Raw genomic sequence first — 19,980 nt, 5'->3', positions numbered from 1 at the left:
GACACTTTAAGTCATTTTTATTGGTGTTTTGCATTTGACTAAAAATATCATACTGCGTGTTTTGGGTATTTTAGATGCCATAAAACGTTTTTCTGATGTCAGTTCGGAAACAAAAAAGTGATGTCGGTTGTCCTTTAAGTGACAATGTTACTGTTTTTAGACACCACAGGATAACATTATGGGAATATCAATGTAATATTTTTCAACAAAAAAAATATTACTCTAACAGACTGACACAAATGCATGGGTTCAAAGAGAAAGACAGCAAATCCGTGTTAACTGTTGTACATTATAGAAAAGCACAAGCATTTAAATTGTGTGCCCACAGTGTTAGAGCTAATGCAGCCAGCACATCATTTGACAGAGTAATACATTTTTCAAAGCTCATGAGTCTTTAGAAAGCTTTTGTGAAGATGAGAACTGGTGGTACAGACATAGTCGATTTTATCACTCCAAGGGAAGAATGTCCAAATATTAAATGTAGGGAAATCATATGTATGGAAATTCCTCACTTGGGAGAATTATATGTTTCTCTGTTAACTTCTTTGGGACTCAATTTAGCAAAGTCTCTTTACCAATCAGCCAAGTCAACATCCATAACGTTGACAACATTGTGAAATTGTGGTCATGTCAGTCTGTCAAGTATGCATGACCGTAACTTCCAAGTGAAATTGGGGGAAACGGCACTAAAGAGCGTTTGCACTTGAAATCTCTCATCTCATCTCATTTTCCGTACCGCTTATTCCTCATTAGGGTCGCGGGGGTTGCTGGAGCCTATCTCAGCTGTCTTCGGGCACGAGGCGGGGGACACCCTGAATTGGTTGCCAGCCAATCGCAGGGCACACAAAGACATCGATGATCCAAATTAAATTGGTCAATCGCACCCTGTCTTTCAAGCACCATTAATTATGATTTCATCATTAACAGTACTTGAACGATAGGCATAATACACGAAGATATACACAGGGATAATATCGAAGTTATGATGATAAATTGACTACTGTACAGTAAAAACACCTCGGGTACTGCTGTGGCAATCGCATAAAACGTACTGATGGAATAATCGGTGTCGCTCTTAGGGGTGTCATCGCCCATTTAAAAAAGATAACATCTCTGACAGGCCTTGTCCTGACTTGTGTTGTGTCTCTCTCGCCCCCCGTGCTAGCTTGGTGCTTTCCTACGTCACGACTGGATTAGCTAGTTAGCTGCTACTAGTAACGTTAGTCTACTCTCGGCAATACTTGTGCAATCTTATCACGAGGGCGATGTGATGAAAATACCAGGTCATCGCAAACACTGACAACATGCGCAGTAGTTCATCCTTGACAAGTTACATCCTTACCTGTTTACATTAGCGGACTAGCCGCTAGCGGGGGCTGCGACGCCAGCTGCTGGTGGAAGACGGCCTGCGTAATAGATGCCCTTCTCAGGCAAGTAGAGAGGAACAGTCGTCCGCCTGAATCGTCCTCTTCCACGATCAGTGCGTCAGCAGGGGTCATCTGAAAAGGTCGGCTTCGTTGAGCGAATCCTAGGCGGCATAGTTAAACGGTGCGAACTTTGTGTTCACACCTCTCCGCTGTCAACTTCAACCTGACTGCAATACATCCTCCTCTTCATCCTCCTTTGAGGGAAGTTCCGCAATCCGCATATTGCGGGGGTGACTTCTTGTACGGAAGCTGCATCAACCTTCGCGGAACTAAGAGCTCATTCCAATTCTAAATCAGTTTAAAAACATTTAACATATAGAAAACTCTAATAGTTGAAATACCAGTTTTGTTACTTACATTAAATCTACTACCTTCGAATAACGATTGAAATACAGTGAGACCTCAACTTACGAACTTAATTGGTTCCCAGACAGAGTGTGTAAGGCGAAAAGTGTGTATCTCAAAAAAAATTCCCATAGGAAACCATTAAAATGAGAATAATCCGTTCCCGGGTTTCCATAAAATATACTTTTCAACTAAATAAGCCTTAAAACTACACACAACATACCTTATTCGATGTATAATCAACGTGCTATTGTATTGCAATGAAAGAAATACACTGCATTGTATCATAAAGTCACTTTATTTACATTTGTGATGGTCATTTATGGCTTGATGGAATGGCGTTGGAGGTCGAAGGTCAAAGGGATTTGCTGTTTGGAAAGAGAGGCGCATTACATGAGGACTGTAATTAAAGAAATAAACTGTGCTGTAAAATAAAGTTTTATTTACCTTTTTGATGGTCATTGATGGCTTATGGAAGGAGTCACCTTGCATAACGACTGTTGGTGCTGTTCGGTCGTGTGCTTCCGCCGAAGATCACTCCTCCAGCCGTGGTGGGTGTGTATTATGAAAATAGTGCTTATTATAAGGTTAAATTTTCATAAATTTGACGTTTGTAAGACGAAAAGCTTGTAAGTTAAGGTGTTTGTAAGTTGAGGTCTCACTGTAAAATTAATACATTCATTGTATAAAATTAGGGGGAATGCTAAATGTATGCAACCTATTATTTGCTAACCACTTTAGCCGTCAAAATAAGTGACAATACAGTATATACATTTTAACGGGAATTGTAGGAAAAAATACATTTTAATCAAAGCAACATGCTGTTTTCACTCTTAATTATATAAATATCAGGTGGGTCAAATTAAAGTATGGAATATGTGGTCCATGCCCGATACTTTGCCTGCCAGGCATTAACAAGTGCATGTGTGCTATTAATTGTGAGGACCAGTTAAGTCACATCGTTTTACAAATCCAAAAGACATTGTTGTAAAGGATAAAACTGTCTTTCACGATCAGTGCCTTTTGGCTAAGAAACGAGGTTGATATAAAATGTACTAAAACTAAAAAAAAACTTTCCAAGCTTCTTCATGTTACGAACTGTATGATTCTAACAAGGTGTGGTGCACAATACACAGTAAATGTACATAGATGAGTACTTCTTTTCCTTTCGACTTTTCCCTTCAAGGAGTCTCCACAGCAAATCAGGACAATGATTACAATTTAGAGGTATCGTGGAAAGGTTTCACAATAACAAACACTAGATTGATTGAAATGTATGACTACAGCATAAAACCTCAGATCTTCCATTCTTATTAATATATGATTATACACACAATGAGAAACGAGAGGGGAGAGAGTATAAAACCAAACATCTTTTTAGAATTATAATCATAACAAGATTAGGGATAACATTTTTAAACAGCACAATTCGCGACAGTCAGTACTTTAGCCAAACATGTTTCTCTGAGTACAATTTTGTAATCACAGACTAAAACCTGCAGACCACTTTAAATGGCAGCTACCCAAAACATCAGCAATATGTCAATTATCCACTGCTTTAAAGACAATTGTTTATTTAATACAAACATTTGTTTTACACATTATCAATTAAATGTCAAATACAACCAAGGAATCAAAATGAGCACTAAATACTTTTACTTTCAAGTCTTGTGCTGACCAAGTAGTACTGCTGTTTTTGTCCGATTTGTTATGGTTTGTTGAATGACGATTCCCCTCCCAATTACTTCACAGATACAATTTAAGACCTTTATCATGGTTGGCATGTGAAATGCATTACTGTAAATGGTACGTTTTACCGAGCCATCCAAATCAGAGCTACTGTAATTACTTTGCCTGCACCTCCAAAAAAAGTAATTGTCCAAATCAGCTAAAGCAGGCATGCCTGTGACAACTCGAAAATACAATGTCTCTTTTACTGCAAGCATTGTTACAGTGAATGCTTATGTAAAAAATTGATGCATTTTTTTTCTTAACTGATCAGTTCCCTCTTTTCAGATGCCCTATGCCAGGGGTGTCAAACTCATTTCACATTGTGGGCCACATATGGCATCGGTAGATGTCAAGTGGACCGGACGATTAAAATTATACCATACATGCTATAAATAACCAAATATCATTCCTTCAATACCCAAACTTGTTGAAAACACACAAAGCACAAATGTTTCCCACGCATCTCTGTAAAAAATATGACATTGTCCATTTTTCATTGAAAATACATTCTACACTCCTTATCTACTTTTCTCTGTTAGGATAATAACATTTTGTGTAATGGTGTTGTAGCTAATAAATGCAAATTTCCCTCTTGTGGGACTAATCCATTAGCTATCTAGATAGCTATCTATTAGCTAATAGTTAGCTGGCTAGCTAGCTATCCAGCTAACTATTTGAGTCAGAAAACACATTAGCTATCCAGATATCTAGCTAGCTTTTGATCTATTTCAGTTATTCCGGGTTAAGTGAACACTGGCACATGTGGTTGCTGCTGTTCACCCACAGAAAAACTCCAGTGACTGTAAAGTGACCCTGAGAGTTTTGAAAGGCGCTTAGAAATCAAATGTATTATTATTATTGTTATTATTATTGAAACGACGGTTGAAAAAAACACCGGTTTTCTTCTACGTTGATCAAAACAAGACCACTCTGCCGTCTAGTGGACAATCCTTGAATTGCACCTCATTAAAAATATCAATTCCATGTCGTTTTTGCATATTTTCCACTTTTAAATTATCCTGCGGGCCTGATCAAACCTCCTTGGGGGCTGGTTCCGGCCCATGGGCCATATGTTTGACACCCCTGCCCTATGCTTAGAAATCACAAGGAAATAGAGTTGAACATTCTAAAAGGTTACAAAAAAGTAATGACTGCTCTTTGAATCGGACAAAAATATCTGAAATGGTTAGTGATTTGAAAAAGAGAATTTGAAAAAGACAGTTTAGAAACTCAATTAAAACATTGCAAAAACGTGATCTCACTCACTTTCCTGAACCATGTGAAACCCACAGAAAATGTAAAAAAAAATGAACAAATGTTTTAATTTATACGCCATTACTTTCACTGCATTTCAATTTACTGCATAAGAAGAACCAAATGCATGCATGTCAAGATTTCTGAGTCGTTAAATATTTTACTGTATTTGAACACAATTGCGTTTGTTCTCAGCTATCATTTCACATGGCTAATTAATAAGGCTTTCAGAAATCTTACCAGCCGGTGCTGATCTGCATGCACACGCACCTTATTATGTACTGTATGTGGAATACAATTTCAAGTTTTAAATCAGTTACGTTTATCTGTTGGGAAATAAACATATCCATATTAGATGCAAAAAGTGGTCTTTAATTTGATTCTACATATTTTATTTTTTTACATGTATAAGCTGGTTCATATTAAGTAATTTGGGGCAGCTGTACCACCCATCCAACACATGAGATCTACTTTTTACACACCCTTGTTCCCTTACACGACACCTCCTACTGTACATAGATTGCTGTTATTAAGGGTTTGTACTAAATTGTACAATCTTGTGGAAACTTGTGCACTCCACACATGTCTTAAGAAAATAAATAATTTGTGTGCATCAGTATTGATAAAAAGGATCCCTTTGGGAACTCAAGTGATCTAAAAAAAGGATGACTCTACTTCACATTAGTTTACCTGAGCAACTATACCAACTTGGTTGTCTCTATGTCCTTAAAATGCATGCACACATTTGTCATACTCTGTTGCAAAAGTGTGACCTAACTTTCAACAAAAACTGCAGCTGTAGGTCACACCTTACAGTTTCAAATCCACCATGGCAAGACTACCGAATAAATTAACTTGAAAGCAGAGCTCGAATCATCCATAACATGAAGAAACAGCAGCTTTATGGCAAGAGCATTCAGGCTGTAAAAGAATAGAACTGCACTCAACTTTGAACACGTTGAATCAGAAGAATAATTCAAACCCATGAGCTGGCATTCATGGCAAAGTGATGCCAATGTCCACAAAAAGGAAGAACAAGGTTAAGGGGGTAAAACGTTTCAGAGTCTGTGAGCAAAAAAGGCATTGAGACGCTCCCACAAAAAGCCCAAAAACAATGCTAGAAGTCGTCCACGAACAGATGAGACAGGTTCAAGACCATGCCTGGTGCAAGGTTTGTCTCAAGAATCAACATGTCAAGGAGTGTGATGTTGAGACTGCAGTCATTCAGTGACGTCCCAGATTTCAGAGAGCAGCGGGGGAAGTTTCTTGTCCTGAAGACGAAGGGCAAACACCTGTTCAGAGTGCACGCTGCTCAGTGTACGAAGGCTCACTAGCTTCATCAGCATGCGTGGAAACATCAAGTGATCCTGAGAAAAGAAGTCATAAGATACATTTTATTATTCAAAAAAGTCGAAATAATTCCAACAATGATTGCTGTTTATAGCAAGACGGGAGCTCAGCTATTAGTTAACACAGAAAACAGTTTCCTGTACATTTGCACACGGTCATTACTGAACAGCCCAATAGCATTGAACATTTGTGGATAGGGTGTGTCAAAGGGCAATGAACAAACCACGAGAGTTTTATCTAGCTCTAGAATGGTTGCAGAATCATCAAATTTGCCACTGTATAATGTTTCAACCACGTTCTTTACCAATCTGATTTACAGGACTGAGTTAGAACATGAGCCATTGTTCAAATGTCACACCAACATTCAGTTTTGGGTTCCCGATTTTCATGTCTCGCGCGAGTGTAGGGCAAAGCGTAGTCTACCTGTGCGCACAGGAGTTTTCTTTGTTTTGGTATTAACCGAGAAGCACAGGTGAAAGAAAGCATTTGCACCATTGTGCACTGTTTAACTGGTAGAATGGAACATAGCTGACTACAGGCCAATCAAAAGGGTTCCCCTAATTGACTTTAAAATCAAGAATGTCGAAGCACAAACACACACAGTACTTGACATTAAGCAGAAATTGATTCGCTCGAGATTGTGGATACCACGATTGCATACCAAGTGCATTTTGTACAGAGCAACTGCAAAATCTCCCACTGCAGATGATGTAGTCGGAAACCTCCAGTCTTTTGTTCGTGTGTGTGACCCCATGCCACCGCCATTGCCGTGTGATCGCAGGCGTACCACTAAAAGATTTTTAAGGTGAAGACAATGATGTTCACAATTTCAAGATTGATTCATAAGGATTGTCCCATGCTGCTACTATATTTATGAAATAGTTACCATGACATCCACTATACATACATTTATCAGCTAGCTTTAAATGGGTCAGAAATATTTTCTACTTTTTGTCACATTTCCTGATGTAACGAGGGTGCAGCAGCTCCAAATGCCGGATCACCCAGTGAGTCACAAAACAATCCAACACATGTAAAAGACATGCTGTGGCACACAAAAAAAAAACAGTTTTTACACTGACCACATCGGTCATTGGAAAAAACAGGGCTCTTTGTGTTAGTTAATTTATATTTTAGTCTACTGACTGGCAAATCACATACTGCATTTGGGCAAAAATTGTGCTGTCAGAAAAATATCTGCAATACTGACAATTAACAACTCAGCGGTTTGAAGTAGACAAGTGTATTAATATTTATTTAGCGTATTCCGCAGTATAAGGCACACCTAAAAGCCTTGCATTTGTTTCAAAAACTGACCATGCGCCTAATAATCCGGGGCGATTTATAGTCCAGAAAATATGGTATTTATTTGTTTATTTATTGATGTATTTATTTAGTAAATACATTTGCTTGTGTGGGCTTTTGTTATCATGCGTTGGTGTGTAAGCGGAGGTCTGAGAGTGTAATCCAATGCAAATAAAAGTTACCTCGGTCATGACCCAGTGTGCTTGTTGTGATGACAACAAGGTCATGTTGACACAGTGTGAAATAAGAGAAGAGGTTACAGAAACTGGTCGGCACTTACATTTGGTCTCTTTATCGTGATGTAAGAGCGCAGAGCGTCAACATAAGGTTGTTGGAGCCTCTCCACAAGATCATGATCTTGCACATTTGGCCGATCTAAAAATGTGTAGAACATCTTTTAACAAACGCACAACACATTCATCATGTCTGACGGACAACAAAAGACCAGTCATGAAGTTAACAAAAAATAAACATATTTTGCTTTGACGCACTCCTCAATAGTTACAATATTTGCGTCAAATGAAATCTGACCTGCAGAAAATATGTTGATGGCAATAAGCAGAGCGTATTCAGCCTCGTCCAGCTGCAGGTCATTCATTCCTTTAGAAAACTCAAAGATGGGATTAATGAACTCAAATTGAAGGCCTATTGAGAAGAGGGATATAAAGAAAATAATAAGATTTATTGTAGACTTGTGAAAAATTATTGTAAAATAATGTTATTCGTGCATCTTAAATATTAAAAATATTGTTTCAACACTATCGCTAATACAGTAATGCTTTCATTTGCATGAGAACCTACTGCTATTTGTATTCTCCTTACATGACGAACTCTGTATGAAGGGCGACAAAGACTCGTAATGCTTTGTCATACATTGTCCATAAACGGCCATTAGAACATACCTGCTTTTGCGAAATCCTCCTTATTATAGCTAAAATCCTTCAGAAACGTAATGCTGTCAATCGCAGGGTTGTATCGACGAGATGTCTCCAGCAACATAATCTGTTGAAGACAAACATCATTGTTTATTTCTTATTGTAATGAAGACATGCACGCAAAGTCATTCCACTTTGGAATAACTGATTACACAACATTACTGAATGGAGCAATTGTCCTGCCAAAGAATGATGACCCCTTTCATAACCCTGAACCAATTTTGCATGTGACACAAAAAGCTGATTGATAATAATGCCTTGTATTCAGAAGAAAACAAACAGTTCAAAGGTTGGTATTACAGCAATAGAATTTCAAAGTAGAAACATTACAAACTTCAATGGTTGAGGTCTTTAATAGAGCAATCTGGTCCTCTCTTGTGAGCTCTAAAAATCCCGGAAGCTGCTTAGCAAAATCCACGATCTCCTGGACTGACATGATCGCCAGCTCAGTGAAGTGGGCGAAACGTTGCTGACGCACTTCTCGATTCTGCAGATCCTGATTCTGCGGCCATGGCTGTTGTTTTTGAACACACACAAGAGCAGTCACCATGTTTAGTCATGTACACACCCACGTACTTAGACAGAGGACCCTACAAACTCGTGGTGGTGGACACAATTTTATATATATACAGTAAAGTCTCGTTATATCGATATCGGATATATCGATAGTCCCGGTTATATCGATACTATTTCTATGCACGCACGGAGAAAATTACATGCAAACAGGGTCGGATATATCGATAGTCCCGGTTATATCGATATTTTTTCGGACTCCCTTGAATATCGATATAACGAGACTTTACTGTATATATATATATATATATATATATATATATATATATATATATATATATATACACACACAAACACACACCTTTTTTTACAGTTCCAGGCAGATGTATACTGTATTAAGTGATCGTATATTTCGCCCTTTTGTGACTTGATATATGCACAATTCGCATGACTTCTCCCTTTACCCCTTTTCCCGCAGTACGCTGATAAATGATCAGAAGTACAGCATCTTCGCTGCTATGAAGATGATTAGTGCCTTGTGGAGCGTTGACAGAGAATGTGAAACAAACTTGTAAATTCCGCCATGTGTGTAACTATGTCAGTTCGCTAGCGGGAGGAAGTCGAAAGCTGGATCAACGCAAAAAAAAAAAAAAAAACATAAACCGAACATTCCCTAATATGAACAGAAGAAAGCAGGGATGATGGGAAATAACTTAATGTGAACGTCTGTGTAAGCTCCCAGTCGTACAGGAGTGGTCCAACGATGAGAAGGTTTCTTCAGCCGTCATCTGTACAAAAGTGAAGGTTTCGGACGTTTCGCCTCCTATCCAAGAGGCTTCGTCAGCGAACTAAAGTCTGACTGGTCGTATTGTTAGGGATATATAAATGGGGCCGATACGACCAGTCAGACTTTAGTTCGCTGACGAAGCCTCTTGGATAGGAGGCGAAACGTCCGAAACCTTCACTTTTGTACAGATGACGGCTGAAGAAACCTTCTCATCGAAACTTAATGTGAAGGCACATAGTTTTTGCTTTGTTTTTTTTTCCCCCAATATAGCCATTGTTCGGAAACTCATTCTGACGCGTATGTGTTCAGAGAGACGGATAGTACTCCTCCCCCATTAATTACTAAGCGCATCTTACGTTTGAAGCCAATCACCAGCTCATACTTGAACTGTTTCCATCTGCACTGTCTGGTGCAGTGGAGCATTGTGTCCATAGTTGACACACCTCGAGTGTGCATTCGCTCAGTTTTTGGTGGACTCTAAATCAATGAACAGTTCATCGGACAACACTTGAGTTCAATTTTCTACACTGGGTGAATTTTAAGGAAACAAAACAACTGAAGACAAATTACAGCGTTGCAATAAAACACTGAAATATAAACATACTGTCACTTTTGGTCGATCAAGAAAGGATCTCTTGTTGCATTGCTTCTGCATGGACACCAGCTTTTGAATCATTTCTTGCTGCTGTGGATCCAGGGCAACTATTTCATGCGGAGGAGTGGGAGTGACCACTGTGGAGGAGCGCGCCGTTTCCTCATCGTGCTGCTTCTTCATCTTCTTCAGACGAATTTGTTCTTCAGAGAGCACACCTATGTTCCACACGTGAAAGTTTACAGCTAATGCAGTCAAAATGCTGATAATTACCCTACTACATTGCTAATCTACACAATAGAGTGACATTTCAAATCGATTTGGCTTACAAACACTTACATTGTTCTAGCATGCCTGCCTCACGACACTTGCGCAGGCGGCACTGCTGGCACTTGCGTCGCATGTACATGTCCATTTCACACCGTTGATTGTTCTTGCAAGAGTACTGAGCACTTTTAATGACACTACGTCGGAAAAAGCCCTTGCAGCCCTCACAGCTTAGAACATTGTAGTGGAAACCAGAGGCCTTGTCACCGCAGACACTGCACACCTCATTGCCTAGCATCTTTGGAGCAGGACCCTTTTTTCTCTTTACTGGCTGACCATCTAGAATATATACATAAAATAATAAAGCAGATAAGTGTCATTTTAACAAATCTACTTTGGGTAAAATTGAAAAGTGCAGAAAAAAAGATAACTTTTTTTTTTATGATCATCTGACAATAATGAAAGATAATAATCGTAATGTGTGTTATAACTCAATTATGTATTGTGGCCGTGTCTTGTGCTGCACAAATGGCTAACCTTTTCTTCCGTCAGGGGCCTTTCATTTGAAGGCTTGCAATAAGATAAGAACATTTGATTGTCTCACAATCAATTGTTAAAATCACTGCAACTTATCCTGTGACTGTAAAGTGTCCTTGAGAGTTTTGAAAGGAGCTTATGAATGAAATGTATTATTATCATTCATATGAGTAGGACCATCTATTGTCTTTAGCTATATATACTGTGAATGGAAGATAAAGCATCTTAAAGGACTTTGAAGTTCTGTTTGTGATGTAATGTAGGGAAAGAGATGCCCTTTTCACGGTAAGATCAGAGCATTGATCAAATGGTGAGTATAGTTTTGTTTTTTGAATGTTGCTGTGCCGATGACCATTTTGTGTTTCGGTGCCTTTTACTGAGCATCTTCATCTTTATTAAGTTCATAGAGTTGCGTGTTCTGTAGCCACAAGGGGACACAAGACAGTTGCCGGTCCCAAGCCCGGATAAATACAGAGGGTTGTGTCAGGAAGGGCATCCGACATAAAAGCTTGGCCAAAACAAACATGCGAATCAAACCTCTGAAGATGGAGGACACTGATTCGTTGTGGCGACTCCTTGAAGGGAAAAGCCGAAAAGAAAAGGAGATGTATTGTGGCTGTGTAGTTAACTTTTTAAAGTACTAATACAGGTTGGCTATTCAGCTTTGTAAAAAGATCTTGTTGACTCTAAAATACTAAATAATCAAACTTGAGTGAAAACCGACTATACTAATAAAATATGTATAAATGGAACTATTTTTCCATGCGTTATTGTTCACCTGTGCCGGTGGATGTGTCGCCCACATCAGGCTTAGTGTCACTCAGCTCAACTGGAAAAGGGCTGCTCATCCCAGTGGGAGCAGGCCCATTATGAGCTGGGGTGGGGAAGTCATCTGGCTGGGACAGGTCACCAAGTGATAACAGACTTTCGTGCTTCATTGTGGCACTGTCATTGCTCTCCTCCACCACGCAATGAAGTTGTCCCTCTGCAGTCCCATCAAATACCTTACTATCATCTGAGCGGTGGGGCAAAATTCTAAGAATCAATTATTGTGTTTGAGTCTGTCAATGTTTTTGTTTTAAAAAGAAGAAAAATTAGCAGTGAATTATAATGCCAATGTATTTCTTTTTATTTATATATTGTTTTATTATACTTCATAAAAGACCATGATGATATTTTATCTTGAAATATTTCAGGACAAACAACTTACCATGACCAACATCTGGGACATCAGTCACAGGCAGCGTTGACATCTTCTGAGCAGCTGGTTGTCATTACGAAATCTATATGCCTATGTATAAAATATTTTTAAAAAATGAAAATTGAAGAAAAACAAGGTGGGTGGGGGCATGACTCAGTAATGATGGTTGGCTTGAACAATATATTTAGTTAGTTGGCCACAGGTTTACAAGCTGCAAGTAAAATCTTACTTTTTTACACCAAAAGAAAAAGCACAGGAGGAAAGCAATGCCTCATGCATGATAATTAACTATTTTGTAAATACTGTCTAGTAATGCAGAATTTCTTCATTTAAAAACATTATCACAGCATAGTTACTGTATGTGTCTTGACATTTGCTGGGCAAGTTAATTCAAAAATGAAACGCATGAGGCGGTCTTGGTTTATACAACTGTTTTCACAACAACAGGTGACGCACAAATGCAATATACACTAATGCAGTAGACTGCCCAGAAATTGTGGTACGTATTTGGTTTTGCCCAAAAACACCCAAACGAATGAAAAATCAATCAATACATTAAAAAAAATTATACAATATCTGTGCGACCTGACTCTAAATGACACCGGTGGTTGGGGACAACTGCTCTACAGCACAACACAAATAGAAATCATCTTTGGCCATGACTATAAAGAGGCATTTTGAAAAGCAGAAATGAAAGTTGGTCAGGTGCCACGTGTAGATGGATTCAGGAAACTCCAATCATCAGACCCAGACATGATCTTTGCTACAGTATTTTGTAAAAAGCTTCAAAGAAAACGGGTTTGAAGCATAAGATGGTTCTAAACATGTTGAAATGTTACTATTAGAATTACAATACAAGATGGATCTTTTGTGTGTGTGCAATAAAATCAGATTATGCAAATTAAAAACACTAGAAAAATCCCACTGAAATGTTAACTCCTCTTAAAATTCTGTCATCTCTCAAATGCATACCAATATTGCAGTTTTTAAGATAAAACAATTATGTAAAGAATATTACAGTAAAAATTCAGTCAGAGAAACATCGGAAAAAATGAGCACATTGTTTTACTTGAAGGGTTAAAATGTTTTTTGCTGCAAGTTTTTTTTCAATCATGGGTCTGCTGGATATGATGTCAATGTTTTCCCTTTTTTCTGGTGAATTTCACATGAAATAAAAGATCAAGACAATTCTCGAGCAGCAATGTGTTCTGGGCCAGAAAAAAATGTCTGTTTTCTCATTTCATCATCTCACATTATAAGCAACGGGTCAATGTCAGTCATACATGTAATTATCTTGTGCATAGCATAAACACTTCAGTTTTGATTTTGTTTTTCTATTTTCTACTTAAATGTGCATTTAACATGCAAATGACTCATCACATCAGCAAGCGGGAATACCTTTTCCGCCATTATCAAAACCCTTCTCGTTAATAAAGCATTCAAATGTACCATTTTGGTACAATATTATCACTATCAAGACTCAAGAAAAACTTCAAACTGTGTTTGCGCCATACTACAGGTAGATAAAATACAGCTTGTTCTAAAGTAGGACAATTTGACAGATTAGTTGGACATTTCCTTAAATGAGTCAGCTACAATGTCTTGAGACTGGCCTTACCTCTAATGCTGATATCGTATTTATCGCCTATCGCATGCAAGTCCATCACAGTCTCAGTCCATCAATATTACGCCAATGGAAGGAAGACTTGCTTGACGGATGAGCCTTGAAGGTGCCTCCACACTATAAGACTTATTTGACCCAAGTTTGCTGACTTGATAAGAGAGAAGAGGATATGATGGTGTGCTTCCTTCAAAGCTCTGTGGGAGACATGAGGAAAAACAGGGTAAGGGGGAGGGAGCACAAGAGGTCATTATTGGTCACTTGCATGGCTCTTCAATTGCCAGCAGGGCTCCAGCCCTTTCCTGTTGGAGCAGCCTATTTTTACAAAGATGTGCAAAACTGCAGACAAAAAAGAAAAATGATGAGCAGCCCCTCGAAACCCCCTCATTCCATAATTAGTTCCACCAACACACTTAAACAAAGCTCACCCGCCTGACATCCGGTTCACTCATAAAATGGCTGACAATATTAACTCTCCTAACGCCCAATAGGATTTGGGTGTCATAAATGTTTTAATGTTTTAGGTGATGCCCAATATCTGTGGATCAATTTGGGAAGTTGATTGGAAACACTCTTTTTGCTTATAAAACTGCCTGTGACCTCATGTCATTCCCACCCTGATTTTCTGTTCCAACTCCAATGTCCCTTGCATCTTATCAGGTCAGTCACCTTGTGTTTTCAGAGATTACTGGGAATTAAACATTTAAAACAAAATACTTACAGAAAAGGTCGATTCATTTACATTTCAAATATGTCGAAAGTGGCTGTTTATTATATGCAGGGGAACCGGACTCATGATCTACTTTGGTCACAACAACCACAAATAACCTACCCTATTTTCCGGTGTATCAAGTGCACCGGAGTATAAGGCACACACCCAATGAATAGTGCATTTTCAAACTTTTTCCATATATAAGGTGCACCGGAGTATAAGGCACAACTTCAATGAATGACAAATGTTTTCCAATATAGATATACAGTAAAGTCTCGTTATATCGATATTCAAGGGAGTCCGAAAAAATATCGATATAACCGGGACTATCGATATATCCGACCCTGTTTGCATGTCATTTTCTCCGTGCGTGCATAGAAATAGTATCGATATAACCGGGACTATCGATATATCCGATATCGATATAACGAGACTTTACTGTATATACAGTGATACCTCGGTTCTCGACCATAATCCGTTTACATTTTTAGTACAGTATTTTATACATAATTTTATGCATGAAATTACACATTAAAATGCTGACCAACACATAAAAAGCAACCTATATCTCAGAAAATGTTAAGCAAAATGTCAAAGACACAAATAACAAACATAAATGTAACCCATGCTAATCGTACGTTCGTAAATAAAAAGAATTATGAATAGAATTTTTTACCTTCGTGGTGGTCAGCAGAAGGCGCAGGTGGACGGAGGAAGGAAATATATTGTTTGGAAGGAGAGTCCCCTTCCATAAAAACTTCAGGGAGCTCTTCTGTCTGAGGGGTGCTCACACGTTCAAATCTCTTTGCTACGGATGACTCGGCTACATGATGTTCTGCTCTCTTAAAATATCTATCCAATGACACTTGCTCTCACTCCCATAGCCACATCACTAGATTTCACAGCCTCCTTATTCTTTAATATCGTACTGATCGTAGATTTCGCCATTCTGTATTTCCTACCAGGGGTGCTCAATACGTCGATCGTGATCGACCAATCGATCTCCATGGTACTATTGGTAGATCGCAAGACAAGGTGATGTGACATTGTCAGGAACGGACGCTTAACAAATCAAGTGGAGTTCTTTTGAAAAAAACGACGTCAGCCTATCAGCCATCTCTTTATTTGGTCGATACACCGGAGAACCAATCAAATGACATCTCATTGAGAGACTCACTGCGAGCTTAAACAACGCCCCTTCGTTGCAAAGTGAACAAGGATGTCGTTAGTTACATCCTAATTTTTCGCTCGGTTTTTCTCCTTAAATGTAAGATAGAGTATAAAAAAGTGGAAGAGTTGGACCAAGTAAGAAGAAAAAACGGAATGAGAGGATGACTTTTTTTCACGATGACATTTTCAAGTGCGGTTGTCTCGTCTGCCAGTTAGCAGAGTGAACTCAGGTAATGCCAAACAATTGACATAATTATGTTGTGTCGTGCAACATATGCGGATATACATCAACATAAATTGCAATAATCTTCACTATATTTCTCAATAAATATCATGAGTAGATCATTTTGACTTGGTCATTTCAAAAGTAGCTTCCTTGCTGAAAAAAGTGTGAGCACCCCTGTCCTAGCCAGATCAGACACTCGCACACCTCCTTCATATTTTGCTATTATTTCTTTCTTAAATGCAATAGTTGTACACACTACTTTTCATTTTTCACTTGTAGCAGCACTTACTTTCTTTGGAGGCATGATTTGGGGCTAAAACTCTTCGTACACCTATATTAAACGCGAGAGCAAAACGCAGCACGTCCGCAAGCGACAACAGTTGGTCACGAAGAGAGCGATACACCCGTACGCCGCTCAGCATCCCACCTTCGCGTACGCACTCACGCGTCGTACCGGCGTTCGAAATCCGATTGTTGTTTGAACTACGAAGCAAGAATTTCTCAAATATTTTGTTTGGACTCCGAATTGTTCGAACTGTGAGTCGTTCGAAAACCGAGGTTCCACTGTAAAGGTTTTCCAAGTATAAGGCACATCACATTATAAGACGCGACAGTAGAGGCTGGGGTTACGCACTATTTTTTCTGTGATTGCTGACAGTAGTCGCGAGACCTGTTGTGGCTCAATATGACTTCACATTTAAAGGACAACCGACGTCACTTTTTTGTTTCCTAACTGACATCAGAAAAACGTTTTATCGCATCTAAACTACCCAAAACATGTAGTATGATATTTTTATTCAAATGCAAAACACCAATAAAAATGACTTAAAGTGTCCAAAATCAGCAAGAAAGTTAGCTGCAAATTGGGCATTTTCAAAAAGTCCCGCCCCCAGTTCGTGATGTCACGCCAAGACACCTTGCATTGCTGGAGAATCAAAACAATGGCTTCAGATTCGGAGAATATGCTTTCTTGTTACACATCCAGTTATGAATATGATTCAAATAGTTCTGAAGAGGAAAGCATAAATGTTTGCAATCGATTAAAGAATTTATTCCGTGCCATTTTGAGGCAACATTGGGGGGAAATGTCTCACCCAAAAAGAGGCAGAAAATGGCCACCGAGCTCCTGTGAGGAATGAATCAGCCTGTTTCAATAGGCTGATAAATTCCTTACATGGAGCTTGGACGCCCTCTTCTGGTTCTTTCTGGTGCAACGAGAGGTTTTCAGACCAAACAAGCATTGACGTGAAGGACTGTTACAATGTGTCCTTTTTCCGGTCAGGAACGTTCCTTCAGTGACTCGTCAGCAACTCAAAAACAAGACTTCCGGAATATTCAGCACGAGTCTTAAAACCCCTCCATGAGTCGTCACCTTACCGTGGTGGAGGGGTTTGTGTGTCCCAATGATCCTAGGAGCTAGGTTGTCTGGGGCTTCATGCCCCTGGTAGGGTCACCCATGGCAAACAGGTCCTGGGTGAGGGACCAGACAAAGTACGACTCAGAAGACCCCGTATGATGAGAAAGACAAATGGATCTAGTTTTCCCTTGCCCGGACGCGGGTCACCGGGGCCTCTCTCTGGAGCCAGGCCTGGAGATGGGGCTCGATGGCGAGCGCCTGGTGGCCGGGCCTACACCCATGGGGCCCGGTCGGGCTCAGCCCGAAGAGGAAACGTGGGTCCCCCTTCTCAAGGGCTCACCACCCATGGGAGGGGCCAGAGGGGTCGGGTGCAATGTGAGCTGGGCAGCAGCCAAAGGCGGGGACCCTGGCGGTCCGACCCCCGACTGCAGAAGCTAGCTCTGGGGACGTGGAATGTCACCTCTCTTATAGGGAAGGAGCCTGAGCTGGTGCACGAGGTTGAAAAGTTCCGACTAGACATAGTTGGGCTTGCCTCCACACACAGCCTGGGTTCCGGTACCAGCCCTCTCGAGAGGGGTTGGACTCTCTTCCACTCTGGAGTTGCCCACGGTGAGAGGCGTAGAGCAGGTGTCGGCATACTTATCGCCCCCCGACTCGCCGCCTGTACATTGGGATTCACCCCAGTAGACGAAAGGGTTGCTTCCCTCCGCCTTCAGGTGGGGGGACGGGTTCTGACTGTTGTCTGTGCATATGCACCAAACAGCAGTTCAGTGTACCCATCCTTTTTGGAGACCTTAGGGGGTGTGCTGGAGAGCGCTCCCCCTGGGGACTCCCTTGTTCTGCTGGGCGATTTCAATGCTCATGTGGGCAATGACAGTGGGACCTGGAAGGGCGTGATTGGGAGGAATGGCCCCCCCGATCAGAACAGGAGTGGTGTCTTGTTATTAGACTTCTGTGCTCAACACGGATTGTCTATAACAAACACTTTATTCAAACATAAGGGTATCCATATGTGCACGTGGCACCAGGACACCTTTGGTCGCAGTTCGATGATTGACTTTATAGTTGTATCATCGGATTTGCGGCCTCATGTTTTGGACACTCGAGTGAAGAGAGGGGCGGAGCTGTCAACTGATCACCACCTGGTGGTGAGTAGGCTCCGTTGGTGGGGGAAGATGCCAGTCCGACCTGGAAGACCCAAACGTGTTGTGAGGGTTTGTTGGGAACGTCTGGCAGAATCCCCTGTCAGAAGGAGTTTCAACTCCCACCTCCGGCAGAACTATACACATGTCCCGGGGGAGGTGGGGGACATTGAGTCCGAATGGACCATGTTCCGTACCTCCCTTGCTGAGGCGGCAAATCAGAGTTGCGGCCGTAAGGTGGTTGGTGCCTGTCGTGGAGGCAATCCCCGTACTCGCTGGTGGACACCAGTAGTAAGGGATGCCGTAAAGCTGAAGAAGGAGTCCTACCGGGCTTATATAGCCTGTGGGACTCCTGAGACAGCTGACACGTATCGACTAGCCAAGCGGAATGCAGCCTCTGTGGTCGCCGAGGCAAAAACACGGGCATGGGAAGAGTTCGGTGAGGCCATGGAAGCCGACTTCCGGACCGCTTCGAGGAAATTCTGGTCCACCATCCGGCGTCTCGGGAGGGGAAAGCAGTGCACCACTAACACTGTATACAGTGGGGGTGGGGCGCTGCTGACTTCGACTCGAGACGTCGTGAACCGGTGGGCAGAGTACTTCGAAGACCTCCTCAACTCCACCAACACGCCTTCCTTGGAGGAAGCAGTGTCTGGGGACTCCGAGGTGGGCCCTCCGATCCTTGTGACTGAAGTCACCGAGGTGGTTAAAAAGCTCCTCGGTGGCAAGGCCCCGGGGGTGGATGAGATCCGACCGGAGTTCCTAAAGGCTCTGGATGTTGTGGGGCTGTCCTGGCTGACACGCCTCTGCAACATTGCGTGGTCATCGGGGAGAGTGCCTCTGGATTGGCAGACCGGGGTGGTGGTCCCCCTTTTTAAAAAGGGGGACCAGAGGGTGTGTTCCAACTACAGAGGGATCACACTCCTCAGCCTCCCTGGAAAGGTCTATTCAGGGGTCCTAGAGGGGCGGGTCCGTCGGAAAGTCGAGCCTCAGATTGAGGAGGAACAGTGTGGTTTTCGTCCCAGCCGCGGAACAGTGGACCAGCTCTACACCCTTAGCAGGGTCCTCGAGGGCGCATGGGAATTCGCCCAACCACTCTACATGTGTTTTGTGGACTTGGAGAAAGCGTTTGACCGTGTCCCTCGTGGAGTTCTGTGGAGGGTACTTCGGGAGTATGGGGTACAGGAGCGGCTGATACGGGCCGTTCGGTCCCTATATGACCGATGTCAGAGTCTGGTTCGCATTGCCGGCAGTAAGTCGGAATCGTTTCCAGTGAGGGTTGGGCTCCGCCAAGGCTGCCCTTTGTCACCGATTCTGTTCATAACCTTTATGGACAGAATTTCTAGGCGCAGCCGATGCGTTGAAGGTTTCCGTTTTGGTAGCCTCAGTATAGCATCTCTGCTTTTTGCAGATGATGTTGTACTGTTGGGGCCTTCAAGTGGAGCTCTCCAACTCTCGCTGGAGCGTTTCGCAGCCGAATGTGAAGCGGCTGGGATGAGAATCAGCAC

At 41.3% G+C, this 19,980-nt stretch overlaps 2 protein-coding genes across 28 annotated transcripts in view; both read right to left on the bottom strand.

The window, feature by feature from the left end:
* Window positions 1-1,751, bottom strand: part of madd (MAP-kinase activating death domain) — a 43,997-nt gene extending 42,246 nt beyond the window's left edge. For 4 of the 23 annotated variants that reach the window (XR_016114454.1, XM_088992166.1, XM_088992188.1 and 1 more), the window contains exon 1: window positions 1,343-1,750. The gene's annotated coding sequence lies outside the window, so the exon portion shown is untranslated. Of the gene's footprint in view, window positions 1-1,342 lie in introns of all 23 variants that reach the window. The other 19 variants (XM_088992179.1, XM_088992172.1, XM_088992170.1 and 16 more) reach the window with 9 other exon arrangements.
* Window positions 1,752-3,126: 1,375 nt separating this feature from the next.
* Window positions 3,127-19,980, bottom strand: part of nr1h3 (nuclear receptor subfamily 1, group H, member 3) — a 21,087-nt gene continuing 4,233 nt past the window's right edge. The window contains exons 1-11 of one of the 5 annotated variants that reach the window (XM_088992192.1): window positions 15,254-15,396; window positions 13,863-14,062; window positions 12,254-12,334; window positions 11,822-12,058; window positions 10,579-10,845; window positions 10,252-10,457; window positions 8,682-8,861; window positions 8,315-8,414; window positions 7,944-8,057; window positions 7,693-7,787; window positions 3,127-6,124 (exon numbers count right to left, since the gene is read on the bottom strand). In XM_088992192.1, the coding sequence (XP_088848318.1) occupies window positions 5,978-6,124; window positions 7,693-7,787; window positions 7,944-8,057; window positions 8,315-8,414; window positions 8,682-8,861; window positions 10,252-10,457; window positions 10,579-10,845; window positions 11,822-12,058; window positions 12,254-12,296 (1,389 nt within the window). In that variant the 5' untranslated portion in view covers window positions 12,297-12,334; window positions 13,863-14,062; window positions 15,254-15,396 and the 3' untranslated portion in view covers window positions 3,127-5,977. Of the gene's footprint in view, window positions 6,125-7,692; window positions 7,788-7,943; window positions 8,058-8,314; window positions 8,415-8,681; window positions 8,862-10,251; window positions 10,458-10,578; window positions 10,846-11,821; window positions 12,079-12,253; window positions 12,335-13,862; window positions 14,063-15,253; window positions 15,397-19,980 lie in introns of those variants that run through there. The other 4 variants (XM_088992193.1, XM_088992194.1, XM_088992190.1 and 1 more) reach the window with 4 other exon arrangements.

The sequence above is a fragment of the Hippocampus bargibanti genome, linkage group LG03 (genome assembly GCF_051943395.1).
Source record: "Hippocampus bargibanti isolate YZ-2025 linkage group LG03, ASM5194339v1, whole genome shotgun sequence".
Classification (NCBI taxonomy): Eukaryota; Metazoa; Chordata; class Actinopteri; order Syngnathiformes; family Syngnathidae; genus Hippocampus; species Hippocampus bargibanti.
This window is presented reverse-complemented; position numbering and strand designations above follow the sequence as displayed.